General features: G+C 46.1%; 1 protein-coding gene across 1 annotated transcript; it reads right to left on the reverse strand.

The window, feature by feature from the left end:
* Nucleotides 1–227: 227 nt before the first annotated feature.
* On the reverse strand, nucleotides 228–2,669 carry LOC111154034 (transmembrane protein 225). Its single transcript, XM_022513387.1, has 4 exons — nucleotides 2,311–2,669; nucleotides 1,561–1,707; nucleotides 1,172–1,306; nucleotides 228–445 (listed from the first exon to the last, which is right to left on the reverse strand). The coding sequence occupies exons 1-4, from the start codon at nucleotides 2,486–2,488 to the stop codon at nucleotides 228–230; spliced, it is 678 nt and encodes a 225-aa protein (XP_022369095.1). The 5' UTR covers nucleotides 2,489–2,669.
* Nucleotides 2,670–3,668: the final 999 nt, after the last annotated feature.

Consider the following 3,668-nt stretch of genomic DNA (forward strand, 5'->3'; position numbering starts at 1 on the left):
TGTGAATAACACATGTTCTTAAATGGTGAGAACAAATAGAAACTATTTGTTCAGCAGGCCAGGATTAAAAAAAAAAAAGTCACCCTTTGGATCTTCTTACAGACACCCACCCAGGCACAGTCATTAAATAATGCCGAACAAAGACAATAAGGCTGTAGAGACACACAGCGCATTAGGCAAAGCGGTTTCCATTACGCTATGTATGTACTGAAAGATCGAATGTCATATCATAGAGCCCAGGTTACACGGCGTATTTGGAATTGTGGTCTGTCTGGAGAATCTTCCCTTGTGTGAACAATACTACGAGGCATGGCTGCCTTTGGTGAAGAAACAACAGAACCCTCCGACTCCTCTACGTCCTGACTTTCTCTCTGAGAGGTAGGGAGGAGGGTCACGCAGGCACAAATCTTGGTGGACTGCTTGCACTCTAGCAAAGACATGGTTCCTGGGGAAAAGAGAAGCCAAGAGAGGGTCACAGAAGGGTCACAGAGTCACAGAAACTTGTCCGTCTGTGCCAGCAGAGAGGCCCCTACCCGGAGCCCAGTGGGTCCCTTTGAACCGCCCCAAACCAAACCGTGGGGGAGAGGGAGGTGTTAGCGGCAGAGATGAGAAGCGTATGCTAAATAGCTTAAATGATGCGCATGTCAAGAGCACCGAAGACTGAAGACTCATGCTTCTGAGTTTGTAAGTGCATTTCCAAATGAAATTTTAAAGACTTTTTCAGAAAAGGAGGGTCTCCAGTGTTGGCACGTGGTCATTTAACATCAGAAATTGCTTGTTTCTGACCTCAGAGTGCCTCAGCACCACCCTGGACACCCAGGGTACCCTGTCCCTCTTCACAGTAGTAAACATTCCGTATCAGCCATCCTCCTTAGTCATGACTTTGCTGGCTATCTCTGCCCTGAAGTAGGGAGGGGGTGAAAGACAGTAGAAATGGCAGACATGAGAGCTGCCCTTGGAGCAAGCTTACTGAACACTTCACACAGCCCTAATCTCCAGTTCTACCCTTAGAGGAGCTGCCCTCAGAGAGTGAGTCCACTTGAAACTTGGTCATTTAATACACAAGGGTTGGCACCTTTTCCCTATGTCCCTTCCCTATCCTTTTTTCCTCTCCTTTCTATCAGGGATTGATCAGTTCTTATCACCAGTCAGGGGCCCTGAATATACTCACCAGAGGCCATAAAAAGGCAAAAGCTTAAGTAGCCAGTGACGATGATCCAGCTGATTTTGTAACTAGAGTAGTACACAGATCGACCTTGCCTTAGCTTTTGATGATACAGGAGGAGTGCACAGAGCAGGAGGATACCTTTTGTCCAGACACAAGGAGAAAAAATTCCCTTCTGAGGAAACTGGGCTCTTCTACTCAAGCTTTTAACCCAAGATATGCCTGACTTCCAAGCCTCCACCCTGTACACTAGCACCTTGTCCAAAACCCGTCCCCCTCAGTGGTCATTCCAATTCAGAGGCTCAATCTCTGAGCCAGAGAACTAGGAAGGCTGCAGCCCGGACCCATAAATGAAGTCAATCTCCAAGCCTGTGTCAAGGGAACCAGGAAGTTACCTGTGAGGAAACTGAGGAAGGCAGTGATGAAGAGGATACATTTAGTTGAAGGAATCAGATAAGTGACTTCCAAACCCAGGAACAAGTTATGGAAGAGAGAAAGGGTGAGAACCAAAATCATCATGATCCTGACCACTTCCAGGCCATCTGTTGGAAAGCAGAAGCTGTGTTGAAAGAAGGACAGAGATTTCTTCTAGGCTCATTTCCACCTGAAGACCACACAAATCTCTAGGTAAAAATTGGAATTGGGGTAAAAAGATTTGATTAAATAATAAAGAGGGGCAAGGGGAAAGAAAAAAGAGGCAGGGAGCCTGAAGCTGAATGGGAGCGAGACCCAGAGGAAACTGCTATCTTAGCGTCTCTATAAGCCTCTTCTTCTTTTTTTTTCTCAGATTTCTCGTTCAATACAATTCACCCTGTCCTCCTTTAGTGCTAATACAAGATATTTCCTTGTTGCCAATTACCTTTCTTTTATGGCCTCCTGTTCTAGGTGCACTGACTACCCTAGGGCTACTGCCAACACTTCTCAGATGTCCAGCAATTAAGTCTAGGAGCTTCTAAACTTTTCCCCAAAATATGCAGAATGGTGAGATTTGGAAGTCGGCTTTGACCATTGATTATGGAACTGGGCGCAGGGCAGCCCATGGAAGCTGCCCCAGAGAACAGAGAGTAAGCTGGTGAGATAAGTAGAAGTCAAGGAAAGAGGAACCCTCCCTCTCCCCCCATCTCTTTCCATAGTGTCGTTCTGACCTTCTGGCCAAAGAGTGGTGCAACATATCCAGGGGCTGTGGCTTATTGTATTTTTCTTTGTTTCCAGTGTCAGTTCAACCCATTCTTCCGTGAGGACTCCTATTGCCATGAACACTAAGGCCCAGGAGGAGAACATCATGTTCATGGCCTGGATATTTCTGAATGAAACATTCACCATTGCGAGGGGGGTTTCAAGCTGAGACCACCACCGGTATCTCACATGGCTCTTCTCTGATTCGATTACTCCTTCACGGGAGGACAAGCAAAGTCTAAACTCTCAGTGATTGCGGAGGCATTGGACGTGGCGGGGCTGATGTCACCTACGGAACAGAGACGATAAATCCCACTCCCCACTACTCCTATATCTGGGCCGGCCTGCTGTCAGGGTTGCCAACTGCCATGGAATCATCTCTTAGCTTGACCCTTGACCCCGGTGACTAGCACAGTGGAAGGACCAAGGGGACTACAGGTCCTGAGAGAGTTACCCTTTATAGAGGGACATATAATATCACATATTAGAGCTGCCAGGCGTAGTGATAACTAGAGGCCTTGAAAGAAGTTAAACATGCCTGACCGAAGAGGTCCAATTTTAGAGTTGAAGGATCAGTGAAAAGCAGAAGGAATTCAAGATCATTGAAGGAGGAGTCGGCCAGCTGCCTCATAAAGGGCATGACCTCTCAAAATTTAGGACGTTTTGGAGAAACTTGTGTCCTCATTTAGAGATCCTAAAGAAGTTGAGTTAGGCAGGCATCTGGGAAATGAACCAGCGCCTTGAAGCCACAGAAAATGGTTTCATACACTGAAGCATTGCAGTCCAATATCATTTAGAAGGCACAGACTATTATTTTTTGACAGTTGCCTTAGTAACTCGGAAGAGAAAACATTTACTTATTCCTTGAGTAGGCAACCACGGTATGCAGTAAGCGCAGAGTCAGAGGACTTATATGAAAACCCCCAAAAAAGCCTTTTACTGAACTAAGATGAAAGTCCTATCTAACAGCCTCTTTCTGCCTATTTTTTTGACCTTATGGCAGACCCCTTTCCATGGGCCAAACTGGATTTCTTTCATTGCCTCAAACATGCTGTGCGGTCTTTCTTCTAAACCTCTTTACATATCTTGGTATATTGTATTTTAAAAACTGTTTAGGGGTGCCTGGGTGGTTCAGGGGGTTAAAGCCTCTGTCTTTGGCTCAGGTCATGATCTCAGGGTCCTGGGTGGAGCCCCGCATCAGGATCTCTACTCGACGGGGAGCCTGCTTCCTCCTCTCTTTCTGCCTGCCTCTCTGCCTACTTGTGATCTCTCTCTGTCAAATAAGTAAGTAATATCTTTTTTAAAAAAAAACTTTTTAGAACAATGT

Source organism: Enhydra lutris, unplaced genomic scaffold (genome assembly GCF_002288905.1).
Source record: "Enhydra lutris kenyoni isolate GAN:26980312 unplaced genomic scaffold, ASM228890v2 scaffoldscaffold34, whole genome shotgun sequence".
Lineage (NCBI taxonomy): Eukaryota > Metazoa > Chordata > Mammalia > Carnivora > Mustelidae > Enhydra > Enhydra lutris.

Bases quoted from the DNA above. Each gene is read 5' to 3' on its own strand.
- LOC111154034 (XM_022513387.1), bottom strand. From the start codon at position 2,488: ATGGTGAATGTTTCATTCAGAAATATCCAGGCCATGAACATGATGTTC. The intron at 1,708-2,310 runs GTCAGAACGACA...GCTTTCCAACAG, and splicing joins CACCACTCTTTGGCCAGAAG to ATGGCCTGGAAGTGGTCAGG. The intron at 446-1,171 runs GTGAGTATATTC...TCTTTTCCCCAG, and splicing joins TTGCCTTTTTATGGCCTCTG to GAACCATGTCTTTGCTAGAG.